General features: G+C 44.2%; 1 protein-coding gene across 3 annotated transcripts; it reads left to right on the top strand.

The window, feature by feature from the left end:
• The first annotated feature begins 3512 nt into the window (after positions 1-3512).
• Positions 3513-21770, top strand: PCMTD2 (protein-L-isoaspartate (D-aspartate) O-methyltransferase domain containing 2). Of its 3 annotated transcripts, none has more exons than XM_029070679.2 (7): positions 3513-3631; positions 11811-12143; positions 15034-15136; positions 16010-16181; positions 17319-17442; positions 20764-21083; positions 21376-21770. In XM_029070679.2, the coding sequence occupies exons 2-7, from the start codon at positions 11837-11839 to the stop codon at positions 21406-21408; spliced, it is 1059 nt and encodes a 352-aa protein (XP_028926512.1). In that variant the 5' UTR covers positions 3513-3631; positions 11811-11836; the 3' UTR covers positions 21409-21770. The 3 variants fall into 3 exon arrangements, with proteins under 3 accessions (XP_028926512.1, XP_028926511.1, XP_028926510.1); XM_029070678.2 differs by having other exon boundaries at positions 21373-21770; XM_029070677.2 differs by having other exon boundaries at positions 20764-21769.
• Positions 21771-27243: the final 5473 nt, after the last annotated feature.

Raw genomic sequence — 27243 nt, 5'->3', positions numbered from 1 at the left:
TTTTCCATCACAACAGTCCCGGGCACGTAATCAATCAGCCAATCAACCTTGGGCAAGCCACTTAACTACTCTGTTCCTTAGTTTCTTCATCTGTAAAATAGTAATAATGATATTGATGATTCATTCAATAGTATTTATTGAGCGCTTACTACGTGCAGAGCACTGTACTAAGCGCTTGGAATGGACAAATCGGTAACAGATAGAGACAGTCCCTGCCCTTTGACGGGCTTACAGTCTAATCACGGGCTTACAGTCTGATCTAATGATAACAACGATGATTGTGGTATTTATTAGGCACTTACTCTGTGCCAAACGCTGGGGTGGATATAAGATAATAGGGTCGGTCACAGTCTTCACCCCCATTTTACCGACGAGATAACTGAGGCACAGAGAAGCTAAATGATTTACCCAAGGTCACACGGCAGACAAGTGGCAGAGTGAGGATTCAATTCCTGTTCTTCCTCCTCTTTAGACTAGGGGCCCCATTTGGGACAAGGCCGGTGTCGTATGTTATTATAATAATAACAATGTTGGTATTGGTTAAGCGCTTACTACGTGCAGAGCACTGTTCTAAGCGCTGGGGTAGATACAGGGTAATCGGGTTGTCCCACGTGAGGTTCGCAGTTAATCCCCATTTTACAGACTTGCCCACAGTCCCACACCTGACAAGTGGCAGAGCCGGGATTCGAACCCATGATCTCTGACTCCCAAGCCCTGGCTCTTTCCACTGAGCCACGCTGCTTCTTATTATCTTGAGCAAACCTCTGTGCTTGGCACATAATGGCAACAGGCAATGTTATTATATCATAATTATTATCGATAAGGTGTTGATTGTGGTTTTATCGATTCGTTCATTCGATAGTATTTATTGAGCGCTTACTAGCTCCTGACTGTTCTTCCCTGGTCTCCGTGCAGGGAGAGGTGATCCAATCACTGCTGGGTAGTGCTTGAGAAATACTGCTGGGTTTTTCTTTTAGATTCTCAGCTATTTCTGGGCATCCTTCTTGGCCATCAAGGCAGCCGTCTTTGAACCAAAGTGTTGCCAAGTCGACAGGAGAGAGAGAGAGAGAGAGAGAGAGAGAGAGAGAGGCCGTAGTGTTACTGCGCTTCACCACCTCCCCACCCCGCACAGAGAATAACCATCCCTCAGGTACCAGGTTTTACATTCAAAGTGACCGCATGCATGAGGGGAGGAGAAACCAAATAATAATAGTAAGAATACTTGCGGTATCCGTTAAGCTCTTCCTCCGTGCCAGGCGCTGTACTAAGTGCTGGGGTGAAGATTAGCAAACTGGGTTGAACACGGTCCCCGTCCCAGCTGGGGCTCCCAGTCTCCATCCCCAGTTTACAGATGAGGTGACTGAGGCACAGAGAATAATAATAATGTCGGTATTTGTTAAGCGCTTACTCTGTGCAGAGCACTGTTCTAAGCGCTGGGGGAGATCCAGGGTAAATCAGGTTGTCCCACGTGAGGCTCACAGTCTTAATCCCCATTTTACAGATAAGGGAACTGAGGCCCAGAGAAGTTAAGTGACTTGCCCACAGTCACACAGCTGACAAGTGGCAGAGGTGGGATTCGAACCCATGACAGAGAAGTGACACAACTGACGCGTGATGGGGCTGAATTAGAACCCAAGACCTTCTGATTCCCAGGCCTGTGCTCTATCCACTACGCCCTGCTGGAAAGAACCAAACCCCTATAATGTTAATAATAATAATAATAATTGTGGTATTTGTTAAGCTCTTATTGTGTGCCAGACACTGCACTAAGCACTGGGGTAGATAAAAGCAAAGCGGGTTGGACACGGATCCTGTCCCAGGTAGGGCTCACAGTCTTCATCCCCATTTTACAGATGAGGTCACTGAGGCACAGAGAAGTGACTTGCCCACAGTCACACCGCTGGCAAGTGGCAGAGCCGGGATTTGAACTCATGACCTCTGACTCCCAAGCCCGGGCTCTTTCCCCTGAGCCACGCTGCTTCTCTAAATACGAATGAACGAATGCATCACTTCCAAGCGCTTCGAACAGCGCTCTGCCCACAGGAAGCGCTCAAGAAATACGGCTGAAGGAATGAACAGGGTGGCTCAGGGGAAAAGAGCCCGGGCTCGGGAGTCCGAGGTCCTGGGTTCGAATCCCGGCTCCGCCACTTGCCAGCTGTGTGACTGTGGGCGAGTCACTTCACTTCTCTGGGCCTCAGTGACCTCCTCTGGAAAATGGGGGTGAAGACGGTGAGCCCCACGTGGGACAACCTCATCCCCTTGCACCCCCCCACCCCCAGCGCTTTGAACAGTGCTTGGCACATAGTAAGGGATTAAGAAAGGCCACCACTACTAACAGCGCTCTGCACACTGTAAGCGCTCAAGAAGTACGGCTGAATGACTGAACGCACGAATGCCGTCATTATTACTATTATTTCATTATTAGTATTATGGGAAAGAATTAAACGGAAAGACAAAAAGGTGAGGGCGCCGGCGGGCTGGCTGCAGGCTTGTCATCTGAGAATACTTGTCCGCCGACTGCCTCCCCTTTAAGGAAGGGGGGGAAAATCTGCCCCTTTAAGAAGAGGGGGAGTCTGCTCCTTTAAGGAAGGGGGGGGGAATCTGCTCCTTTTAGGAAGAGGGGGGGAAATCTGCTCCTTTAGGGGGGGGTCTGCTCCTTTAAGGAAGGGAAGGGAATCTGCTCCTTTAAGGAAGGGGGGGAAATCTTTTTTTAAGGGGGGGTCTGCTTTAAGAAGGGGGGAGTCTACTGGGGGGGGGGAAATCTGCTCCTTTAAGGGGGGGAGTCTGCTCCTTTAAGGAAGGGGGGGGAAATCTGATCCTTTGGGGGGGGGTCTGCTCCTTTAAGGAAGGGAAGGGAATCTGCTCCTGGGGGGGGTCTGCTCCTTTAAGGAAGAGGGGGAAATCTTTTTTTAAGGGGGGATCTGCTCCTTTAAGGAAGGGGGAAAATCTGCTCCTTTAAGGGGGGAATCTGCTCCTTTAAGAAGGGAGGGGGGAATCTGCTCCTTTAAGGGGGGGAAATCTGCTCCTTTAAGAAGGGGGGGAGTCTGCTCGTTTGGGGGGGGGAATCTGCTCCTTTAAGGAGGGGGGGTCTGCTCCTTTAAGGAAGGGGGCAAAATCTGCTCCTTTGGGAGGGGGAAGGCTGCTCCTTTAAGGAAGGGAGGGGGGAAATCTTTTTTAAGGGGGGGATCTGCCCCTTTAAGGGGGGGGGGGTCTGCTCCTTTAAGGAAGGGGGCAAAATCTGCTTCTTTGGGAGGAGGAAGGCTGCTCCTTTAAGGAAGGGGGGGGGATCTGTCCCTTTAAGGGCGGGGGGAGGAGTAGCGTGCTCCGGTAACGGCTCCGGCTGTTCCTCCGCCTCCCGCCGCGGGAGAGCGCGGCGCTGTCTCCCCCTTCGTGCATCCCCCTACTCCGCATGCGCGCGCCTTCCCTTCTTCGCTGGGCGGTGGGAGGGGGCCCCGTCGGTGCGGCGCATGCGCGCTGAGGGCGGGCGGGGCGGGGGCGGGAGCGGCGGTTGAGGGGCCGGGCGGGGGGCGGCGGCGGGAAGGACTGGCCGCGCAGGGCCCCGCCGAGCCCCGACCACCCGCAGGACACCGACACCGTCACCGCCGCCCGGCACGGACCTCCCGCCCCGGAGGTAGAGCCGGACCCGGTGGGGGGGGCAGAAGGGGGGGGAAACTGAGGCCCCATACAACTCGTCCGCCCCTCCCCCCCATTTGCCAGCCCTCCGCCCCCTTAAGCTCCTCCAGCGGCCCAAGGCCCATAACGGGATTTCCTAAGCGCCCACTCTGTGCCAAACGCTGTTCTGATGGCGGCGGAATTGTGATACTCGTCAAGCCCTTGCTCGGTGCCCGGCGCTGGTAATTACGGTAATCGCCAAGCCCTTTACTCGCTGCCGGGCGCCGTCCTGGGCGCTGGGTAATTACGGTATTGGTCAAGCGCTTCCTCTGTGCCCGTGCTGCGCTAAGCTCTGGGTAATTACGGTATTGGTCAAGCGCTGCCTCTGTCCCCGGTGCTGCGCTAAGCGCTGCGTAATTATGGTGTTTGTCAAGCGCTTCCTCTGTGCCCGGCGCTGCGCTAAGCGCCGGTAATTACGGTATTGGTCAAGCGCATACTCCGCGCAGCGCTAAGCGCTGGGTAATTACGGTTTTGATCAAGCGCTTACCCTGTCCCGCGCTGCTCTAAGCGCTGGTAATTACGGTATTGATCAAGCGCTTACTCCAAGCTGCGCTAAGCGCTGGGTAATCACGGTATCGATCAAGCGTTTACTCTGTGCCCGCGCTGCGCTAAGCGCTGCGTAATTATGGTGTTTGTCAAGCGCTTTCCCTTGTGCCCGGCGCTGCTCTCAGCGCCGGTAATTACGGTATTTGTCAAGCGCTTACTCCAGCTGCGCTAAGCGCTGGGTAATTACGGTATTGATCAAGCGCTTACCCTGTGCCCGTGCTGCGCTAAGCGCTGGTAATTACGGTATTTGTCAAACGCTAACTCCAGCTGCGCTAAGCGCTGGGTAATTACGGTATCGATCAAGCGCTTACCCTGTGCCCGTGCTGCGCTAAGCGCTGGTAATTACGGTATCGATCAAGCGCTTACCCTGTGCCCGCGCTGCGCTAAGCCCTGGTAATTACGGTATCGGTCAAGCGCTTACTCCGCGCTGCGCTAAGCGCTGGGTAATTACGGTATTGATCAAGCGCTTACTCCCTGCTGCGCTAAGCGCTCGGTAATTACGGTATCGATCAAGCGCTTACTCCGCGCTGCGCTAAGCGCTGGGTAACTATGGTATCGATCAAGCGCTTCCTCTGTGCCCGGCGCTGCGCTAAGCGCTGCGTAATTATGGTGTTTGTCAAGCGCTTCTTGTGTGCCTGGCGCTGTCCCAAGCGCTGTGCAATTATGGTATTGGTCAAGCACTTACCCTGTGCCTGATGCTGTTCTAAGCGCTGGGTAATTATGGCAGTTATCAAGCGCTTACTCTGTGCCTGGCACTGTCCTGAGCGCTGTGCAGTTATGGCATTCGTCAAGCGCTTACTCTGTGCCTGGCACTGCCCTGAGCGCTGTGCACTTATGGTATTCATCAAGCGCTTACTCTGTGCCTGGCGCTGTCCTAAGCGCTGTGCAATCATGGTATTCGTCAAGCGCTTACTCTGTGCCTGGCACTGTCCTAAGCGCTGTGCACTCATGGTATTCGTCAAGTGCTTACTCTGTGCCTGGCACTGTCCTGAGCGCTGTGCACTTATGGTATTCGTCAAGCGCTTACTCTGTGCCTGGCGCTGTCCTGAGCGCTGTGCAATCATGGTATTCGTCAAGCGCTTACTCTGTGCCTGGCGCTGTCCTAAGCGCTGTGCAATCATGGTATTCGTCAAGCGCTTACTCTGTGCCTGGCGCTGTCCTAAGCGCTGGGTAATTATGGCAGTTGTCAAGCGCTTACCGTATTCTTGACACTGTCCTAAGCGCCGGGCAATCACGGTATTCGTCAAGCGCTTACTCTGTGCCTGGTGCTGTCCTAAGCGCTGTGCGCTTATGGTATGCATCAAGCGCTTACTCTATGCCTGGCGCTGTTCTAAGCGCTGTGCAGTCACGGTATTCGTCAAGCACTTACTCTGTGCCTGGCGCTGTCCTGAGCGCTGTGCAATCATGGTATTCGTCAAGCGCTTACTCTGTGCCTGGCACTGTCCTAAACGCTGTGCACTTATGGTATTCGTCAAGCGCTTTCTCTGTGCCTGGCGCTGTCCTAAGCGCTGTGCAATCATGGTATTCATCAAGCGCTTACTCTGTGCCTGGCTCTGTCCTAAGCGCTGGGTAATTATGGCAGTTGTCAAGCGCTTACTGTGTTCCTGACGCTGTCCTAAGCACCGGGCAATCATGGTATTCGTCAAACACTTACTCTGTGCCTGGCGCTGTCCTAAGCGCTGTGCACTTATGGTATCGGTCAAACGCTTACTCTGTGCCTGGCCCTGTCCTAAGCGCTGTGCAATCATGGTATTCGTCAAACGCTTACTCTGTGCCTGGCCCTGTCCTAAGCGCTGTGCAATCATGGTATTCGTCAAACGCTTACTCTGTGCCTGGCTCTGTCCTAAGCGCTGGGTAATTATGGCAGTTATCAAGCGCTTACCGTGTTCCTGACACTGTCCTAAGCGCCGGGCAGTCACGGTATTCGTCAAGCGCTTACTCTGTGCCTGGCACTGTCCTAAGCGCTGTGCACTTATGGTATTTGTCAAGCGCTTACTCCGTGCCTGGTGCTGTTCTAAGCGCTGGGTAATTATGGCAGTTGTCAAGCGCTTACTCTGCGCCTGGCACTGTCCTAAGCGCTGTGCAGTTATGGTATTCGTCAAGCGCTTATTGTGTGCCTGGCACCGTTCTAAGCGATAGTAATTATGGTATTTCTTCAGCGCTTACTGTGTGCCTGGCGCTGTTCTAAGCGCTGGGTAATTATGGTAGTTGTCAAGCGCTTACTGTGTGCCTGACACTGTCCTAAGCGCTATGCAGTCATGGTATTCGTCTAGCACTTACTCTGTGCCTGGCACTGTTTTAAGCGCTGGGTAATTATGATAGTTGTCAAGCGCTTACTGTGTGTCTGACACTGTTCTAAGCGCTGGGTAATTATGGTATTTTCTAGGTGCCAAGGACTGTTCTAAGTGCTGGACAATTAGGGTATTTGTTTAAAGCTTACTATGTGCCAAGAACTCTTCTAGGCTCTGCATAATTATGGTATTTGTTACGCACTTCCTGTGGGCCAGGCACTGGTCTAAGCGCTGGGTAATTATGGTATTTGTTAAGCGCTTACTCTGTGCTGGGCACTGTTCTAAGTGCTGGGTAATTATGGTATTTGGTAAGCGCTCACTATGTGCCAGGCACTGTTCTAAGTTCTGGGTAATTATGGTGTCTGTTAAGCGCTCACTGTGTGTCACGCACTGTTCTAAGCGCTGGGTAATTATGGCATTTGTTAAGCGCTTACTGTGTGCCAGGCACTGTACTAAGCCCTGGGGTGGATACAGACAAATTCGGGTGGACGCGGTCTCTGACCCACTTAGGGCTCACAGTCTCGATCCCCATTTTGCAGACGTGGTAACCGAGGCCCAGAGAAGTGAAGTGACTCGCCCACGGTCACGTAGCGAGTGCCGGAGCCGGGATTAGGATCCGTGACCTGGTGACTTTCAGGCCCGTGCTCTGTCCGCTACGCCACGCTGTACTATACTCTGGGGTGGATCCAGAACAGTCAGGTCAGACCCAGTCCCTGTCCCCGGGGCCTCGCAGCCTAAGGGGGAGGGAGAACAGGTATGTAATCCCCATTTTATGGATGGGGAAACTGAGGAAACAGGGAAGTCAAGTTTACGGAGCAGGCACCTGGTGGACCTGGGGTTAGAACCCCGGTCCCCCGCCTCCCGCCTCCTGCTCTTTCCATCGGAGCTTTTCTCTGACTTTAAGTAGCCCAAAAACGGTGGTCCCTTGAGGTTGCCTTAGTGCCATTCTCGTAGCGTTTCCCTTTATGAAGTTACTTTCATTCAATAGTATTTATTGAGCGCTTACTATGTGCAGAGCACTGTACTAAGCGCTTGGAGTGAACAAGTCGGCAACAGATAGAGACGGTCCCTGCCCTTTGACGGGCTCACGGTCTTCTTGTTGTACTGCACATTGTCAGACCTCCACGAAGGTGCTGCGTGCGAGGTGGCCTTTGCGTATCCTTGGGATACTCGGGGCGAGCCGTGCTAGTGTATTTTCCCCCGACGTGGCTTCAGGCCGTGCTCCTGTGCAAGCTCATCCCTTCTTTACGTCACGCCGGATGCTCGTGTTCCTCCAGCACACCTGTCCGGTGCAACTCAGTTCCCCAGCCCCGTGGGCCGTTACTTGATCTGCACCGCGTTGCCTGCGGCTTGGCTTGGGGTAGCCTGATCTCTGCCCACCTGGTTTCAACCCAAGATCACCCTCTGCCCTCTAGTCCCATGTCCCGATTGCCAAGTTGGCCGCCCGGTTGTAGCTAAGTCGAGAAGTGAGTGTAGTATAGTTTTCCTGAGAAGGGCCTTACACCCCCGCTCCGTGTTCCTGTTTTCAAGAGCTTGTAATCTATTCGTTTTAAGAAGCTACGCTTATTGCTGGTAGCATCTCTTTGCCCGCACTCTTTCGTTCGGTGAAATCCCCAAATGCATCATCGGTTGATGCGTGAGCTATTTACCTTTCGATTGCTGGCTCCACAAAGCCGTCTAGGAAGAGGTAGCAATCTAGAATGGGGTGGTGGCCAGTGGACACAAGCGGAGTTTCCGCAGGAGTGTTGTCCGAAATTACAAGTCCCCTTCAACCAGGGCAGCTCTCGGAAAAAACATGCAATGCGACTCTTTCGGTCCCGGCAGTTTAGGACTTGGGTTTGGTGGATGGTGTGAAAAATGACAGATATTCCATCGGGGCCTTCTTAACTACAATGAGACGTTTCAAAAAGTGGAATGCTGTTTATTCTATGTCTGAAAGGGGCACACGGTGCCTGCAGAAGTAATTTCTGACATTGCTTTATCACACCCCCTTTCCCACATTCACATCTTTACTTCTCCTATCCCTAAAATGCCTCCCGATCAGATTGAAAACGTTTGCGGTAGATTTAATCCTAAGGGGAAGGCAAAGTACTCTTCTTTGAATGTGTTTTAAATAACAAAGATGGTGCATTTCTCTTCAGTGTCTTCTTTTCAGGACTAAAAGACCTCTGTTCAGTAGTATTATTTAAAGTGGCTAGTCCTGTCATTTTAAGTGATTGTAGAGCTCTGAAAAATCACCTGGGCTACCGATAATTGGGGTGAAGACACCCACCTCCCTCTATCGATCAATCCATGATATTTATTGAGTACAGTGATATCTAAAGATAAAATCTGAACACTTTCGGGAGGGAAAAATGTAATGACTAATTGGTGTTAACGCCTCAGGTGTTTTGTAGTCTTTATGAACAGGGGATGAATATACTATTTGGAGTTTGTACTCTCCCAAGTTGGAATGATCTCAGAAATAAACCTCAAACAGAGCCAGTAGTGGTGACTACGGTATTTTGTTCTCTGCCTCTTGTTTTCTCCCCTTCTTTTCCCGAAGTATCTTACCGGTTGAGTACGGAAGAATGAATAGGAAGCGGCCGAAGATCACAGTAAAATTATTTAATGTCTTTGGCTTTAATCATGTAGAGAGGTTAGGGAGGTGAGCCCTAAGTGAAGATATGTATGGCATGCTAAGCTATATTGCAATAATCCTCTAGAGATTTAGCAAGTCGTAATATTAAATGGCACCGAATCTTTCAGTGTTTCATTCCTTTCCGAGGGGCTTGGTGAAGGTTGACATGAGGATAATATAGTTTTGGAAAACTTTAATCTCCAGTTTTGGGAAGTAAAACTTTCCGATCGTCCTGAGTAATTATGACTACAAAAAGCAGGTTTTGGATTTGAATTGGGATTGGAAGGGGTCTTTTGATGAGAAATTAACAACAGTAGTAATAATGACAATAATGATTTTTAAGTTCTTACCATGTGCAAAGCACTGACATAGATATCAGATCAGTCAGTCCGTGTCGTACATGGGGATCACAGTCTAAGCAAGAGGGAGAACAGATATTTAATCCCCATTTTCAGATGGGGAAACTGAAAAACAAGAAAGTTGAATGATTTGCCCAAGGTTACAGAGAAGGCAAATAGCAGAGTTGGAATTAGAACCCATGTCTCTTGATCGTGTCTTGTGTGATTTCCAGTTCAGCCCTGCTGCTTCTCACTTTCCGATATAGTCCTTGGTGATTTTGGAATCATTAAGCATCGGGTAAAACTCAGCAGAAAATGCTCCGTGGAATGAATCTTACCAGTGTGAGAAGGAGCCAGTCTCTCGAGCTGTGGCTAAGTATAGGCAAGAAGTGCATCAAATATGCGTAGGGAGGAGTGAGGAGGAGGAGATGAGACCAAGGTGGGATTTGAAAAATGCCCTGTCTGTGATGAGTAGGGAAAAAAAAAATCCGGATTGACACCTCCAGGGGGATTGAAGTAATGAAGACCATGTGAAACAGATAAGGAAGACTAAGGCAGAGCTCATATGACAGTGGTAATTTTGTTTGAACAACACCATCATTTGTTGAGTCCTGGACAAGATAGATGATCTCATTGTGACTTAATCTCTCTCAGGCCCTGCTCAAATTGACTTTCATTGTGGTATTTTGCTCAGATGAAGATTACTTCTGATCTTGGAAGCCCTGATCTGTAGTTCTTCTCTGATCAAAACACCAAAATAAATTGCTGAAGGTTCAACAAGAAACTGCTTTGGGGGGGCAAAATGCAAGAGAGTTTTTTTAATGACCTTTGTTAAGCGCTTATTATATGTCAAGCACTTTTCTAAACGGTGGGGTAGATATGGGTCAATCAGGTGGGACACGGTCCCTGTCCAGTGTGGTGCTCACAGTCAGGAGGGGAAAGAAGTCTTGAATCTCCAATTAAAGTTGAGGAAACTGAGGCACAGAGAAGTCAAGTGACTGGCCCAAGGTCGCAGAGCAGGCAAGTGGCAGAGCTGGGATTAGAACCCAGGGCCTCTGGCTCCCAGGACTCTGCTTTATCCACTAGACCACACTGCTTCCCCAAACAATTGATAAGCCCTTGGAAGGAAAATAAAGCTTAAAGTTCAAACACCGTCTACATTTCCATTTTACACATTTCAGGGTAGAGTAATAGGGTAGGAGGCAGTTGTCTTGATCTAATGGAGGAAAGGAAATATTTTGAAAAAGGAAAATGTAGTGAGGGTTTTTGAAAATTGTTCCAGCCTTTCGAGGCTGGTTTTCGAAACATGGATAATTTAAAGAGCCTCAATTGTGAATTAGATGGAAATTGATTGAAGTTTACTCTAAATGGCCCAAGGTAATTTGTGCTTATCAAGACGTCACTTCAATCATTTTAATTGAAGTGTTTCTACAGAAGTTGCGAAATAGTTAAATTGTGGCCACCTCATTATTTACAGGAACGGAAATCGCTTTAAACTGCTAGCTTTTTCTTTTTTTTTTTTTTTCCACTGTAAGTCTCTTTCTGTTTTACTTTTGTACTTTTGGAGATGGAGGAAGTACAAAAATACAGAAAAAAACTTCAGTAACAAGTACATTTTTCAAGCTGAGATTTGTATAAACTAAAATTATAAGCGTGGTTTTGTTACTCTCTCATACTCTGTTGATATTACGAATCACGTGGTAGGGTCTTTTGTAGAGAGTAGTGCTGTTGGGAGAGTTTTTGTTTTGAAAAGCCTCCATAGTGTGAACAAACTTTCTAAAGCTAACTTATTTTCAGGAATATTTTAGAAGGGTCCTGGTGAGATGGATAAATTACGGAGAAGTGTTGGGAATATATTGCGCTAAAGGTTGGTCTCAGCTGAATTCCCATTGGTAGATGGAAGGAATTTGAGAGCCTCTTTATGCCTTTTAGTAAGCTGGAGGGACAACACATTTTTTCCTCAGTGTTTTTCACGTTTCACACTGTGATGGGGGTTTAAGTTGTTTTGTACGCTCTTCTATTCGAAGCAGTTTTGCGGAATCTATTCCCGAGTGGGAAGTTTTGGACTGGCAGATATTAATCCTAATAGGATTCCACTCTGCAGTTTTCAGAAGGTGAGAAATCCTCCCAGTCCAGTTGTCCAATCATCTGCAGAGATGTCTTTCAGTGTTTGGCCAATCTTGCCATTTTAGCAATCTCTTGCTAAACAGTTTCTGTTCCAAGGTTTGATAGGCCTTTAATCTGCCCCCTTGACAGTGAGTATGCTCGTGTTCGGAGTGGCCGGTGTTATTGAACGTCTTCTGACCTTTGCCTGTATTCCTTTTCCTCCACTTGAAACTGTAGATATTGCTCAGCATTATCATTGAAAGATGGGAGGTGCCGTGAGTGCCGGGGAAGACAATGATGAACTGATCGATAACTTGAAAGAAGCTCAGTACATCCGGACAGAGCTGGTAGAACAGGCGTTCCGAGCTATCGATCGGGCAGACTACTATCTTGAAGAGTTCAAAGATAACGCCTACAAAGACCTCGCTTGGAAGCATGGTAATATTCACCTTTCTGCACCGTGCATTTACTCAGAAGTGATGGAAGCCTTAGATCTACAACCCGGACTATCGTTTCTGAACCTGGGCAGTGGCACTGGTTACCTCAGTTCTATGGTTGGACTTATTTTAGGTAAATACTCTCTCTGCATTCTTCGTTGAGAAAGTAGTCATTTTTTTTGTGTTTTTTTTTTGTAAGAGAATGCTGTCAGTGCAGTGGAGTTATCACTGAAGGCTGTAGCCATACTTTGTCCAGGAGCCTTTGTGTCAGAAATCCGCACTCGTGGTTCTGCTTCCAGTAGTTTGCATCACTGGGGTAGAAGGTTATTTCTGACTTGGCTGGCTTAATGAATTTGTTCCATCCACTCGGGTCAAATCACTCACCCTTGCATTTGCGTCTCCCTGAGTAGAGACTGGGGATTATGGTCTGGAAAGAATTTCAGATCCTCGGAGGTATTGCCCTATTAAGCCATGATAGCACACCTTTCTATACGTGCTTTTTTAAAATTGAAGTAATTTTAGTGGTCGTGCTTATTTTATTCGTTCAAGCGGTAAAAGGGAGTTCTATACAATCTGTATACAGTGTTTTGCACAGAAAATGATTGGGAAAGGATACTTTGTAAAACAAATCATTTAACTGCTTGCCATACGAGTAACTATGTTAAGCCCTTTAACACCTGTGTATCAAATCGGCTTTTCATCCGGCACTCTGGAGTACCAAAGATTATATACAGCTTTAGACCCTTAAAGGGTATAATAGTTCAAAAAAACTTTAACTCTGTAAGTGTGAGTAAATTCTTCTTCTAGTTTTGGGCTAATATCAAGAAAGTGTACTCATTATTCATATTAAACGGTGGCTCCTCTAAACACCAAAGGTTTTGTTCTAATCTCATCAGTGGAACCTACAAAGAGGAACATAAGCACATAAACAAGGTCATGACTGGGTCAGACCAGTGATGATTCTCACCCAGTATTCTCAATTGAGCAGTGGAGTAATGCTTAGAGGAAGAGTGTGCTCTCTATTTGGTGACAGCAGTTTGAAATAACTTCTAAAGGTTTAGGAATTATAAAAGCCTCAGTATTTAATTGCTGACCTCCCTGACTCCAGACTCTTCCCCCTTCAGTCCGTACTTCGCTCCGTTCCCCAGGTCAGTTTTCTACAAAACCATTCAGTTCACGTTTCCCCACTCCGCAAGAATGTCCAGTCGTTGCCCATCCACCTGCAAGCAGAAATTCCTTACCATTGGCTGCAAAGCACTCAGTCACCTTGCCTCCTCTCTGATTTCTTACTACCATCCAGCCTGCACTCCCCTATAATGCCAGTCTACTCACTGTAGCTCAGGCTCGTCCATCTCACCACTGACCTCCCATCCACATCGAGCCTCTGGCCCGATGTTCCCTCCCTCTTCAGAAGCATCCGACATACGATCATTCTCCCCACCTTCAAAGCCTTATGAAAAGCACATCTCCAAGAGGTCTTCCCTGCCTAAACCTTCATTTCCTCTTCTCCCACTCCCTTCTGCATTACCCTCGCATTTAGGTCTGTATCCTTTATTCAGGTCTCCCTCAGCCCTACAATACGGATGCACATTTCCATAATTTATTTATACTAAATTCCATCTCCCCCTCTAGACTGTATCCTCTTTGTGGGCAGGAACGCATCTGCCAGTTCTGTTTTAGTTATATTTTACTCTCTCAAGCACTTAGTATAGTGTTCTGTGCTCAGTAAGAGCTCAATAAATATATTTGATTTGTTAGTTGGAGCCTTCAGTATCTGTAGAACGCTTTTCTTGAATTTTGAATGGATAAAGGATTTTTTACCATCACTTATTAGCATGGGTTTTTATTTCTTAGCCTGAAGCAAATGTCCTGAGGTTGAATCCCTTCCATTTTGCAGTTATAGTCACATATATTTGTTGTCAAAATTCAGTACTCCTCGTTTTCCAGCATCTCCGAATTATTGGCTCGTAAAACCAATTGGTAAAGTGTTAAAAATGACGGGAAGAGTCACTAGGGCAAGGTTTTCCCCGTGTCTAAATGATTGAATATAAAGCAGATGTAGCAATCTGCTGATCTCTCCTGAGGTCATGAGAATATTACAAAACTCACTGAGCACATGATCCTAGTGAATGCAAATATGTGAATTGTTTAAACTGGAATTCAGGGTGCTTGGTATTTTAGAAGTTCACTTGGTTCTGTACACCTCAAACACACATGCAAGCAAACTACTGCAGAAACTGGACGTTTTCTTTTGAGTGACTCAAGGTTCAGGATTGCGACAACGGCAGAGTCAATAAGTCACATCTAGTGAGCACTTACTGTGTGCAGGACACTGTGCTAAGCTCTTGGGAGAGTACAGTATATTAGTCCCATTGGTAGACACATTCCCTGCCCACAAAGAGTTTACAATCTAGAGGGGAAATACCCACACCTGTCGAAAGGTCAGGGGTTAGGTGAGTAATGGGAAAGAAGCAGCCTAGAGTAGTGGATAGAGCATGGGTGTGGGAGTCAGAAGGTCTTAGGTTCTAATCCTGGATCCACACGTGTCTGTTGTATGTCCTTGGGCAAGTGGCATCACTTCTGTACCTCAGTTACCCCATCTGTAAAATGGGGATTGAGACAGTGAGCCCCACCTGGGACAGGGACTGTGTCCAACCCGATTTGCTTGTATCCACCCTAGCAATTAGTACTGTGCCTGGCACATAGTAAGTGCTTAACAAATACTGCAATTATTATTATTATTAATACAGTGGAGTAAATCATGTGACTGATTTGCTGAGCTGAGCAAGCACACTCCTCTCTGAGTTTGAAGAATTTAGAGCCACAGTCTGAACAACATCGTGGATGACCAGCTCAATAAATACAATCGACTGATTACTACATGCTGTAGCACGACAGTGCTATATTCATATGTCTGGTAATGACTGAAATGTTTTAAAATTAAAATGACCTAAGAAGATAGTACAGTTATAAAGAAAGTAAGAACTTGTATCTTTTTTTTAAAAAAAAAAAATTTCTTTTAGGGCCTTTTGGTGTAAACCATGGGGTGGAGCTTCATTCAGATGTCATAGAGTATGCAAAGCAGAAACTGGACTTTTTCATCAGAACAAGTGACAGCTTTGACAAGTAAGAGTAAAGAGCATTCACGGGGTTCAAGTCAATTATTTGGAATTTAATGAACTGATTGCCATAAGGGAGGAGTTGCTTCATTGATCTCATTGCACACAACTGCAGAATCAGTCCTGAGCTGAGAATATTCTCCATTGTGAAACGGGTGGGGTTAGCCAGAGGGTTACATGATTAATGTTCAATATCCACTATTCTCTAGTGATTCGGGCCTCGAGCTGCTTGCATTCCCAGACAGTTTAGTGCAGCACTGATATTCCCCGAGGGTAGTACATTAAAGAGAATATGTTGCTGGGTACAAATTTGTACTTCCTATTCCAAAGTCTTTGCTGTTGTTTCTTGGAGAATGCAATTCAGACAGTCCTTTCTGGGTGACAAAGCCATCCCTAAGATTCTACTTTCCTGCTTTTTTAGGATCAAAGGTATTCTCTTCCCGACCCACTTAAAAAAAAAAAAAAAAAGCAGTTGTGTTCAAAATAAGATTGGAGAAATAGAGAAAACTTCAGATCTATTTGAAGTTTGTTTTGAATTTGCTTATCGATACTTCTGATGTACCGTGGATTACTCATTAGACTTCTAAATATATGCTTTATTGTGGAGTCGATGCCTTCATGCTAAGTTAATATTGGAGTGAGCATCTTCTCTTCACTTTGACATCTCTTAATATTGGTGTAAAATAGCTACATGATCTCTTATTGAAGTTGCCATCTGGATTACGGTACGATCAGGACTATCTGGGCTGTCCTGTAATTTTATCAAGTTTTGACTTTACAGATAAGATGAACACACTTGAGCTTATATCAAAATAGATTTAGTATTGTTTAAACTTGTTTTAATGTAAGCTATATTCTGGGAAATATTCTTTATTCTCAGGTTTGAATTCTGTGAGCCCTCATTCGTTACTGGCAATTGCTTGGAGATCTCTCCAGACTGTACTCAGTATGATCGTGTATATTGTGGTGCTGGAGTCCAAAAGGAGCATGAAGACTACATGAAGAGTTTGCTTAAAGTTGGGGGAATTCTTGTTATGCCTCTAGAAGAAAAGGTTAGTTCATTTCGGGGCTTATCTTGTCCTGTGACAATTCCCAAGTTCTTTACTGCTTTCCTAATTTGGGGGAGACAGAGTTTTCGGTATCTGTTTTTGTTTTTTTTTTTTTAATTTGGAACATGGACCTGAAACAGGAAATGTTCTTTTGCTATAGAAAAATTGAGTTGTTCTTGCAGGAAACAAGCTGGTCACTAAGAAAGTGGAAAAAATTAATGTTTTCCAGCATGTGGAAAAAGAATATGGACATTGAAGTAAGGAGTCATTTGGTTTTGTGTTATCTGCATGTTTTCCCAAAAGGGTTTTAGAAGAAATGAAACTAATTGATTCTTGATTTCTGAATGAAAAGCGAGTCTCCAAAGAATATGAAATCTCCAAAGTAATATGAAGTAGGGGGGTTAAGTTGTATTATCCAGGGAAAATCTAACCTTTGGAAACATTGTCTAAGAAAAGACGACTTAATCAACTTCAGTAATAAAAGTGGAATTTAAAGGTAGTAAATACTTAGCTTATTCCGAAAAGGCAGTGAAAACACTGTGGTTTAGACTGCATATCGTATATTTAAATCGGTCTAAGCAGTGTACTACACTGTAGATCCATGCACAGTGGTAGTGACGAACTCTGAGAAAAACACAAAAATGACTCAATCTTATGCTTTCATCTAACCAACCCATTCATTTGCTGTACCCTAAACGATCAAATAATCCTAATCTTGCTTCTACAGCCAGGAAAGTTAGTCAAAGCAATGAAATTGAAAGCCTGGGCATTAAAGAGGAAAAGTCTTTCACCATCTGAGAGTTATGTTACTTGAATGGATTTGCAAACTTAGAATTTATTAGCTCAGAGTGGCTCGTAAGTCCTGGTGATCAAAATTAGGAGTGACCCGTTTGGTCCGAAAACACTTGGAAGTGAAAAAATAGTTACTTCCTATTAGTATTAACAACCCTGGGATCTTGAGAGAAGGTCTTAATAAATAGTTTTTAGAAATAAACACTTTGGTGTCCTCTAATTCATATAAATTTTCAGTTAGTTCATTATTGTCTTAAGTCAAATGATAAGTTTTTCATCCTTTAGGACTTGTAGAGACTGTGTTGTTCATGTGATCTTTTCAAAATTTTCATCTTAATTTTGGAACAGTTGACCAAGATAACCCGCATTGGACCTTCAGCCTGGGAAACAAAAAAAATTCTGGCCGTTTCTTTTGCCCCTCTCATCCAGCCCAATCATTCAGATTCGGGAAAGTCAAGGCTAGTTCAGCTGCGTAAGTATATATTTGCTTTAATTTTGTGATCATTTTATGTTGCAAGGTGGAGGAAAAAACCCACATCTGATGCTTTCATATAGATGAGTGTATCTGACAGAGAACACTTTGCCACCCCACATTTTTCTTATGCAAACAGCTGTTTAATAGTCCGATCCGAGGGTGGCCAAGTCCCATGAAGCAAAGAGCCGCGGCAACCGGAATGGCGAGTTGAGCGGCAGCGGCCACCCAAGGGCTGCCAGGACTGGGATCGGGGGGGCATTTGGGTACCACATATCTTCCCGGGCAGAGCCGATGGGAGTGGGACCGCCGCCAAAGAGCTGAAGCAGTGGCTTGCTGCAGCAGCGGGATAATAAGGAGTTAAATGCCCATGCCCACAGCAAGTGATAATAATAATGTTGGTATTTGTTAAGCGCTTACTATATGCAGAGCACTGTTCTAAGCGCTGGGGTAGATACAGGGTCATCAGATTGTCCCACGTGAGGCTCGCAGTTAATCCCCATTTTACAGATGAGGTAACTGAGGGCCAGCGAAGTGAAGTGACTTGCCCACAGTCACACAACTGACAAGTGGCAGAGCCGGGATTCGAATCCATGACCTCTGACTCCCAAGCCCGGGCTCTTTCCATTGAGCCACGATGAAGAACTGTAGATTGGTCCCCTGGGAAGGCCCGTTGTAGATAGGCATTCGGCAGATTAGAGCTATGCTCAGCCGTTTCATTTCTAGAGGGAAAGAATGGGAACTCTCCGATGTAGTCAAATGCTAGACTTCCCGACCCCACCTCTCGGTCCAGTCTCATCGTCACACCTCCCCCAGAGACGTAGCTCATCTGAGAAGCAGTGCTGCCTCGTAGTAGATAGAGTACAGGTCTGAAAGTCAGAGGACCTGGGTTCTAATCCCGGCTCTGCCACTTGCCTCCTGGGTGACCCCGGGGAAGTTACTTAACTTCTCTGGGCTTCAGTTACCTCTATAAAATGGAGATGAAACAAGGTTCGCCTTCTCCCATAGACTGCGAGCCCCAGGAGGGACGGGGACTGTCCGATCTGCTTATATTGTGTCACTCTCAGTGCTTTACACGTAGTGAGCGCTTAACAAGTAACATTATTATTTCGGTAGTGCTTAATGTGCATTCCGGTTGTTTGAAGATGGCTTTTAAAATTCTGAGCAATCCTTTCCCTTTTTATGTAGTAGCAACTTAAACCAAACAATCCCCACACCCCCTAGCCAAGAAGAATAAAGAACTGAAGTTAAAAATAGAATACAGTCCTCCCAGAGTCAGCATTCACACTGCCCGATGACCTTTGTAGTTTTATTTGTGTATTTTTTCAACTGTGGGTTTGTCACTCCCTACTTCAGGGGCAAAAGAATGCAGCTGTGGACCTTGAAGCAGGATTATGTTGGATCACACATATCCTTGGGCTTCCCAGTATATTATCCTAAAAAATGTGAATGCCAAAGGGGTCTAGTGGAGGTAGCATTTATTGAGCACCCCCGGGGTGCAGTGTACTGTACTACTACTAATAATAATGTTGTTATTTGTTAAGCGCTTACTATGTGCAAAGCACTGTTCTAAGTCCTGGGGGAGATACAGGGTAATCAGGTTGTCCCACGGGGGACTCACAGTCTTCATCCCCATTTTGCAGATGAGGGAGCTGAGGCCCAGAGAAGTGAAGTGACTTGCCCACAGTCACACAGCTGACAAGTGGCAGAACTGGGATTCAAACCCATGACTTCTGACACCCAAGCCCGGGCTCTTTCCACTGAGCCACGCTGTTTCTCTAGTACTTAAGGAGTACAAGTCCATAAAGTGGTATATTCCCTGTCCACAAGGAGCTCTCACTCTAATATAACAATAATAATAATAATAATAATTGTGGTATTTGTTAAGCACTTACTACGCGCTAAGCACTGATGTAAATACAGGATAATCAGGTCAGTCCCAATCCCTATCCCACACGGTGCGCTCCGTCTCAGGGGGAAAGAGAAGAGGTATTGAATCCTCATTTTACAGATGAGGAAACTGAGTCATGAAGAAGCTGAGTGACTTGCACAGCAGGCCAGCAGGCAGGTGGCAGAGCTAGGATTAGAGTCCAGGTCCTTCGACGGAAACCCATGCTCTTTCCACTAGGCCATGTTTTCTCCCTTTATAAGAGAAGACAGACATGAAAGTATTCACAGAGTAATCAAAATCAGTAATCGGATATACAGTTAAATAAACATTTTTATAGAAGTGCCGAGGAGAAGCAGCATGGGTAGATAGAAGACGGGCCTGGGAGTCAGAAGGACCTGGGTTCTATCTGGCTCCCCCACCTTGTCTGCTGGGTGATCTTGGGCAGGTCACTTAACTTCTCTGTGCCTCAGTTTCTTCATGTATAAAATGCTGTGAGCCCCAAGTGGGACCGGGACTGAGTCCAAACTGATTAGCTTGTATGTACCCTAGTGCTTAGTACAGTGCCTGGAGCGTAGTAAGTGCTCAACAAATACCAGAAAAAAGAAAGTACATATGTAGTAGCCTAAAGCTGCAGGAACGTTCTGGCACACACAGTCCTGGAGCTTAGAGCTGGAAGGTATTTTTTCTTTGAAGACAGAAGTAGTAAAAGGCCACACTCTCATAAGAAAATTGTTCAGCAGTGTAGGTTTACACATTTTGTTGATTCTGCTTGGCACTCCTTCAAAGACTCCTGAAAGGTAATTTGTCAACTCATTAGAGGAGTCGAGGAGGCCAAATTAGTTCTTTATTCATTTCCATTGTTGATTTATCACTTAACCTGTTGTCACATATACCTCTCTATGGCTCTCTGCAAAATAATGAAAATATTGGCTTGCACAACCCTCACGAGCCTATTATTTAAAAAAAATACCATATGAAGGATAAATGATACTATATGGTTAAATAAAAATTGGGGTTTTTTTTAGGTTTGGTGAAATGCTCATATTCAGGAGTGATTTTTGTAACTAGGTCATTGAATTTAGAATTAATTTACAAGTCTGAATAAAATAAAATACTAATTGTGGCATCTGTTAAGCGCTTGCCAAGTACAGTTCTAAACGCTGCAGTAGATATAGGTTGAACAGAGTCCCTGTCCCACATGGAGCTCTCAGTCTTGATCCCTATTTTTCGCATGAGGTAACTGAGGCACGGACAAGTAACTTGCCCAAGTTCACACAGCAGACATGTGGCAGAGCTGGGATTCGAACCCATGTCCTCTGACTCCCAGGCCCACGCTTTTTCCCCGAGGATATGCTGCTGGATCTTTCACTTGGGAACCACTCGGGAATTGAATTTGAATATTTGATGAAATCATTTCTTCTCGTTCCTAGCCCCTTTAGCCGTTCGCAGCCTCCAAGACTTAGCTCGCATTGCAATCCGAGGCACGATAAAAAAGATCATCCATCAGGAAGCAATGAGCAGAAGCGGCAACGGGCTGAAGAACCCTCCTAGATTTAAACGAAGACGGGTCCGCCGCCGTCGCATGGAGACCATCGTCTTCTTGGACAAAGAGGTCTTTGCCAGCCATATTTCCAACCCATCCGATGATAACAACAACTGCGAGGATATCGAAGAGGAGAGGCGGGAAGAGGAAGAGAGGAGTATTCCTGAACTGAAGCCAGATCCACCTGTAAACTTTCTAAGAGAGAAGGTCTTGAGTCTACCCTTGCCTGACCCTCTGAAATATTATCTGCTTTATTACAGAGAAAAATAAGTCTCCTATTTATATAGTAAGGGGTAAATGAGGAGAAAAAGAATAGTTGTTAGGGCTTGACAGATGTATACCACTTGCTTGCCTGTTAACGTTACAACACCTGGCAGTAGGCTGGCTGTCTGAAGAATGTGACTGCTGTATTTCGCGAACATCATAGTTTTTCTTGTTGTGTTGTTTTTTCTTTTCTTCTCCTGCTTGACTGTCTGCTGTATTTTTTGTCTTTCAGCAGGATTTACGTAGAAAGTCAGCTGGTAAAATGTGAGATTACCTGGAAACGACAATTTAATTTTCCAAAACAAAGTCAGTCTGGAGAAGTTATGTATTTTTCAGCTGTGCTTTAACAAAACTGCAATTTTAAAGTGTTCCTAAGCAGACCCCCGAAGATGGCCCTTTTCCATTCACCGTGTCCAACTCTCCCATGAATAGTGTTTACACTGATATCTGAATGAAAGCAGGTGATATAAAATCACCGATTTGGAAAGAGTACTCTAAAAATGCCCAGTTCTTAATGCTGAAGAAAAATAGTATCTATCTCATAAGTGCTAACTGCAAACTTTACCTTAATGAATGGAAATAAAGTTTTGTTTGTATTTACCTGATGATTAAAGAACTCTGATGTAAGTTGCCAGGTGTAAAGTGTATGGAGATGGGAAACTGGTATATTGCTTAGGTAAATTAATCTTAAAGGTGTCAAACCATTCAGCGGAATTTCTATTTAGTCCAGAGCAGTGTGAAGGTGTAATGTAGATTCCTCCTGCCCCCGGCCCCCCCGAGCATGGTGTGCAACTTAGAAGTTCTGAAAACATGGTGTGAAGAGTCAAGCAAAGAGGAAGAAATGATAGAATGAAAGCAGCATATTCTTTAAGTGTGAGCTAGGATTTCAGCCAAACTGAATAGGTTGGGATGCAGACAGAGGTATTACGTTGGCTTGAATTAGAAGAAACAAACATTTCTGAACAACTATAATTAGTCAGTTTCTCAGAGTGGGTGGAAAATGAAGAATTTAGAAAACTGACACTAATGCTACAGATTGGTTTTGCCCCCATTTGAAACTTTTCTGTAGCTAAGGATGTAGGCGGTTGATGAATAAATCCTCTTTGTAATTCAGGAGGAACAGGATTCCATTTTGGTTAGAAAAAGACATCTGCAAAAGTTTGTTAATGTCAGATGGATTTAGCTAGTCTTGAAATGTAAACTGTCATATTTTTTCTCAATATATTAAAGAGAAGATTGTAACAGTAATGCTTTGATATTTCAAAGAGGGAAGAGTGCCCAAGGAGGGTAAATATTTCCTTATATAAATTGGCGGGGACCAGAAGAAAATGGTTTTCCCTGCTTGTCCAGGAAGTAGCTTAAAAATTATAACATTTAGCCTAATTACCCGAGACCATCTCCTTGACTTGCTCCAAAGGGTTTATGTGTATTTTACTACTTTTAAAAAGTAAATATTAGAAAAGATGTACATAAATCTGAATCCTAAAACTGTTTTACAAAATCAGGCCCAGAGTTCTCGTGGACCTTTGAGTTCCGAGCCAGGCTCCGAGAGCTCTTTTAGAAATCCCAATTGAAGTCGAACACATCCAGTTTAATTATAGTGGTTGACTGACTTCAAATTTCCAGAATTTTTTTCCTATTTGCTTACTGGTGACTGCTAAATCATTTTTCCTCACTAATCGAAGTTTGAGTTGCTGAAGAAGTGGTGTGTTTGATACTCTGGGCCCAATCACCCTATTCAAATTGACGTAAGAAAACTTGGTCCCGAGGTGTACCCTTGAGCCTTTCGATCTAATGTTGAAATACCTAATTTTCAGATTTCAACCCTAGAAAAATGCCTGTAATTTGGGCTATCATGTCACAGGCTCATTGAGTGATATATCTGTCTTCAAATGTAGACAGATATATCATTATTATATATCATATTGTAGCGGTCATGAACATCTTGAAGAGATGTGATCAAAACTATATTTGAGGCATCTGTTACATTTGCATTATAGAAAACAGAGTTGAACATTTTCCCATTGGCTCTGTTCGAGTCTTTTTTTATAATTCTATCAAGGTGCTTATCTGTTTTTCATATTTACCTTTTTTATCACACTGCTAGATTTTTAAGAGTCTTCAAAATATTTCGATTATCATTTTCCCTTAATACAGTATGATTAAAACTGAACTATCCATGTGCTTTGTATTTTCACGTAGTCTAGTTGTGCTGTGTGAATTCAAAAAAAGGTAGTAAAATTGCAAATGTGATATAGGACTGTGAAATAGTGAAGTTTTAGTGTATAAATATAGAGGGGGAGTGTAAAGAAAAATTTCCCTGTGCATAAGCACTTACACTCTTCTGTAGTACAGTGTTCTTTGGGTTCTTTTTTTATTCCTGCTTCTAAGCGGTTACTTATATGTTACTGTTTTCGTGTAGTCTACAGGTCCTATATTGAATATATTGCAGCCTGCTTTTCTGACATTGTTTACTTTTGTGTTCTGACTAGTCTACGTTACGAAATTATGTGACTGTAGTTTTTGACAGGATAGTAAGAACATAGGCTGTGCAAAACTTCACATGTGTAAATCTGAAGTCTGTAAGTTAAAATTTAAATGTGTATATAGTAACAAATCAACTTTGCTGATCTGGAGTTTGCGAAAACTGTTAAAAGCAAGCCGTTTGAAATGTGAGTTTTTTTTGAGCTCATATTCATGGGTGCACAGACTGCACATCAGTAAATGTAGTAAAGATTTTAGCTTAGCAATTCCTTTGCACTGTATACTGTATTTGAAAACTTTTACAAACTTTTTCTTTTCAAAACTACAGGAAAATAGTTTGGCTCTTTAACGATCCAAGTCCGTAGTGTTAAGCACAATTGTATCGGCATCCTGTCTTCTGTAAGCCATTTTTCCACTCAGCCAGTTGATATTCGTGTTTTTAACTAACTTCTTGACCACCGAATATGAGAATGAGAATAATGACAATTGTCCTTACCATTGTGAGACGTGTGTGTCGGTTTAATAGTGCGTTTACATCTAACCTGACACAGGTTGGCTCGATACTCGGTAGAACTCAGTAAAGCCAGTTTTCAGAATTTCATCGTTACCTAAGAATGCCCCTGAGAGTCTCCTTGGACTTGATCTGGAAATTCATGAGAGATCAACCAAAAGCAAGGCAGAGTGGATGGATCAGGGTAGATGGTTGAGGGGAAGGGGCAAGGTGCATGTGGTGAGGAGTCTGGTGTGGTTAGCTCACACTTCCATGCATCAAAGCGCAGTAAACTTAGATGGGAAATCTAGCTGGGTCGGCCTCCGTTTAGTTGTATTTAAAGCGATGAGATTCCAGGAAATGTAGTCAAATAGAAGCAGCGTGACTTAGTGAAAAGTGCACCAGAGGATCTGGGTTTCAGTCCTGGCTCCGTCACTTGCCTGCCTTGTGCCTTTGGGCAAGCCAAGCTTCTCTGTGCCTCAGTTACCTCGTCTGTAAAATGGGGATTAAGACTGTGAGCCCTCTGTGGGACAGGGACTGTGTCCAGCCCGATTATCTTGCAACCCACCCCAGCGATTAGTACAGTGCCTGGCACATAAGAACTTGGCAAATACCATAAGAAAAAACAAGAGAAGTTGAACTGTTTTTAACTCACTATGACATCTTTGTCCCCTTTGTAACTGTATAATTTTCATTTGAGGGAAGATTAATTTTAATCTGTACCCTATATCGGTCAGTACCCAGGTGTGTCTATTACGGAAAGCGTTTTCTCCAGTGTACCTTAATCAGTTTGTTTTAAAGGAGGGAAAGCTTTTCTTTCTGTTATCTAAATGTACGGTTTAATTGACAGGAGCTTCACCGTAATTTACAGAAACATTTGAGAAATAATAGGAGTAAGAGGAAATAAGTGGTTAATGTTTAACATTGAGTTTTTTTTGTGCCACTTTAAAATGCGTATTTCATCTAAAGGTTAACCCGTTTCAGGAAGTTCAAACGGTGCTGCAGAGCAACTCGGTAATATCCATTCTAACCATTTGAAGCCACTCTTCCGAGCCCTAGGTGGAACAGGGACAGTGTCAAACCTGATCATCTTCTACCTACCCCAGTGTTCAGTACAATGCTTGACACATAGTATGTGCTTAATAAGTACCACGATTATTATTTTCCTCTCCCTAAATTGGCAAGACAGACTGTCCAAGGAGAAATCATTGATTTGAATCTCTGCTGTTCCTCAGTTTAAACAGTCTTGCTTTAATGTTAACTCTGCCAATTTTAGTGCAACATCGGGTCAGCAATTTTGGGTTTCTCTTTATTGAGATCCAGTGTCATCCGTCATTCATTTCGCTAATGGACAGTGTGCTCTGTATTGGTAATGTACCCTAGAGTTGATCTGAGGTCTCTCTTCACCTACTGCATTCGTAGCAAAAGTAAGCAATGTGCTGGGGAAGGCCCAGCTGTCAAAGGGTGGGGTTGGTTTTGCTCTTTACCTGTGCTGACTTTTGAAGGGATATTTGCTGGTACAGTAGGAGTAAACTGTTATGCATTTAAGGTGAAATCAGAAATGCTGTATTTGCATTGGGAATTGCCAACTGATTCAAGCTAGGAGCAACACAGCTAAGGGTTGAAATTCGTATTTTCAATGCATCGTTCTTAGTTCGTGTCCTTAGTTTGCATGTAACTTCCAAGTTTTTCCGAATAGTGCTCACAGATCCGGGGTGTCTGGAAAACTGAACGAGCATGCTTTTTTTCCAGATACGGAAATGAGGTGGGGAAAACGATTTTCCAGTTATGAAGGTGAGAGATTATTTGAAACTAAAATTTCTGAAACATACTTTGTTGTAGAAACAACAGATGAAAAATGAGGAAAAAACCCACTTCCTAAGGGAGACTCTTCAGTTGTTGTCATTTTACTACTGTCCTTTTAAAGTGGCACCAGCAAATCCATTGAATAGCTATGGTGTAGTGTCTCTTATTTTTCTAGCTCATGAAGAAATAAAAGCTAATTTTATTTTGTGATCAGGGCCTCCATATATTAAAGATTTATTTTTTTTTGGCAATATCAAATGATGCTGCTGATGATGTGGGTGTACATATTAAGAATCCCTATCAATATATCCAAGCTTATTTTTTTAACTGGTCAAACTGTGAGATTTGATATTGATGATTTAGCTGTTAAATGCAAAATACACAGGTCTTAGTCTTGATGGAAAATAAAATCGCATATATGAAACACATGCCTATAAAGTACTTAGTGATCAGTCATTTTATAGAATAGATTGAAGGTGCAGTTAGGGTCTCGAATTTTCTTTCCCTAAAAGAGAACTTTCAATCTTATTTATTAACATTTGTAGAAATGGAAAACAAATGTGTTCATTTGGAAATAAATCTACTGCAGAATGAATTTAACCCGAACTACTAGTTGCCAAAATTTGCATTTGCTTGTCCCGTCTTCTGCTTAATGTTCTTTGTAGACTTTAGTGTTTTTAAAAAATGAATGCTTATGTTTTTTTAACACATATTTTTCTTTCACTGTTGTTTTCTATAGATAATTTAAAAGAAGGGTATAGTTGCTTTGGATTGAACTGTTTAAAGATATTTGTTTATTGAATTGATCAAAGATGGATAACAAGTTAGTTATTTCAATAAACATAGTTTACATGTCTGAGTAATTTTGATTTTTTATTTTAAAATATATTCTAAAGGTTACATTTCTTAATTTGCATTGGTCTTCCAATAGTAGTGTTGAAATAGCTATTACATAAGTACTGCAAGTGGGAAATTGAATAATTTTTACGCTGAGCAGTATAACTAGGGATGAGGGGATATCAAAAAAGGGGCAGGAAATTGTCTTTTGGGATTGTTTATATTAGTCCTTTAGAGTCAGATCTGAAGTGTTGCTTATCCAGTTTGTGAGTTCTACTCTCATTTTCATCCTCTGTCCTTGATACCCCTTTTTAGCCATGTTAAGGCGTGCTAACATCTGTCATCAAAGAGCGATGGAAGGGAGATGACACAAATCACCTTTCCTACTTTGGTAACAGAGCGAACACTGAAATTTTGGATTAAAATCAAGGTTTGGATTATCCGTGGGCTTCAATTATCCACTTTCTCCCTATCCCCCTTTCCACT

Source organism: Ornithorhynchus anatinus, chromosome 8 (assembly GCF_004115215.2).
Source record: "Ornithorhynchus anatinus isolate Pmale09 chromosome 8, mOrnAna1.pri.v4, whole genome shotgun sequence".
NCBI lineage: Eukaryota > Metazoa > Chordata > Mammalia > Monotremata > Ornithorhynchidae > Ornithorhynchus > Ornithorhynchus anatinus.
Note: the sequence above shows the minus strand (reverse complement) of the source record. Positions and strands in the feature narration are given on the sequence as shown.